We start from the raw sequence: 1,605 nt of genomic DNA, 5'->3' as shown, positions 1-1,605 counted from the left end.
GGAAGGGTGCGTGGACCCACAGGGACCAGATGTGCCCCACTCCCCTTCTAACCTGGGTGACCTGGGGAGGTTATTTAACCTCTCTGAGGCTCTGTTTTCTCATCTGAGAAACGGGAACAATCACTGCACCCATTTTGGGGTTTGTAGACTGAAGGTGGTAGTGCTTAAGAGTGTGCACAGCAGTGCTGGGGTGTGTGCGTGTGTGCGTATGAGTGTGAGTATGTGAGTGTGAGTATGAGTGTATGTGTCTATGTGAGTTTGAGTGTGTATGTCTATGTGAGTGTGTATGCGTATGTGAGTGTGTGCATTTGTACGAGTGTATGTGTCTATGTGAGTGTATGTGTGTCTGTACGTGAGTGTGAGTATGTGTGAGTGTGTGAGTGTATGTGTCTGTGTATGAGTGTATGTGTGTGCATATGACTGCGTCTATGTGAGTGTGTGTATGTATACGAGTGTGTCTATGTGAGTGTGTGTGTGTATGCGTATGAGCGTATGTCTATGTGAGTGTGTGTATGTGAGTGTATGTGTATGAGTGTGAGTATATGTCTATGTGAGTATGTGTATGTGTATGAGTGTATGTGTCTATGTGAGTGTGTGAGTGTGAGTGTGTCTATGGGAGTGTGTTCATTTGTAGGAGTGTGAGTATGTGTCTATGTGTGTGTGAGTGTACGAGTGTGAATGTATCTGTGTGAGTGTGTGCATTTGTACAAGTGTGAGTATGTGTCTGGGTGTATATGAGTGTGAATATGTGTCTATGTGAGTGTGTATGTGTACGAGTATGTGTCTATGTGAGTGTATGTGTGTCTATGTGAGTGTGTTTGTATGAGTGTATGTGTCTATGTGAGTGAGTGTGTGTGTATGTGTATGAGTGTATCTATGTGTGTGTGAGTGTACGTGTATGAGTGTGAGTATGTCTATGTGAGTGTGTGTATGTGTATGTCTGTGAGTGTATGAGTGTGAATATGTGTATGTGAGTGTGTTCATCTGTAGGAGTGTATCTGAGTGTATGAGTGTGAATATGTGTCTATGTGAGTGTGTGTATGAGTGTGAATGTGTCTATGTGAGAGCATGTGTATGAGTGTATGTGTATAAGTGTGTCTTTGTGAGTGTGTGTGTATGAGTGTGTGCATAAGTGCGAGTATGTGTCTATGTGAGTGTGTGTATATGTGTGTGAGCGTGAGTGTGTGCATGTATGTCTGTGACTGAGTGTGTACGTGTGTGAATGTATGTGTGTATGTGAGTGTGTATATATGTGTGTTTGAGTATGTGTGTGTATGTGTGTTTTAAAGACAAAACAAAAGCTTTTCACTCAGAACCCCAAGGAAGCTTATTAAGGATAACCTTGTGGGTAAAAGGAGGAAGGGAGGACCAAGCAGGGCATGAGGACTTCCAAGGGCAGGCAGTCCCCACTCCCCTTGCGATGGCTGGTCTCAGGCCACCTGTGCCAGCTCCAAGCAGCCCAGGGCTCCTACCTGCTACAAGGTGAGGGACTTCAGAGTCCGCTTCCATGTTCTCACGCTCGTGTTCCAGCTTCTGAGAGGATGAGAGACCGCATGTGACAAGTGCACTCGCTCCAGCTTAGTGTGAGCGGGAGCCAGGCTGCCC

The 1,605-nt window shown here is 45.6% G+C and overlaps 1 protein-coding gene across 1 annotated transcript in view; it reads right to left on the bottom strand.

The window, feature by feature from the left end:
- CUNH21orf58 (chromosome unknown C21orf58 homolog) overlaps positions 1–1,605 on the bottom strand; it is a 15,148-nt gene that overhangs the window by 11,773 nt on the left and 1,770 nt on the right. Inside the window, 1 exon segment of the mRNA XM_012557957.1 lies at positions 1,473–1,533. Coding sequence (XP_012413411.1) covers positions 1,473–1,533 — 61 coding nt within the window.

The sequence above is a fragment of the Trichechus manatus genome, unplaced genomic scaffold, assembly GCF_000243295.1.
Source record: "Trichechus manatus latirostris isolate Lorelei unplaced genomic scaffold, TriManLat1.0 scaffold00128, whole genome shotgun sequence".
In the NCBI taxonomy this organism is placed as follows: Eukaryota; Metazoa; Chordata; class Mammalia; order Sirenia; family Trichechidae; genus Trichechus; species Trichechus manatus.
This window is presented reverse-complemented; position numbering and strand designations above follow the sequence as displayed.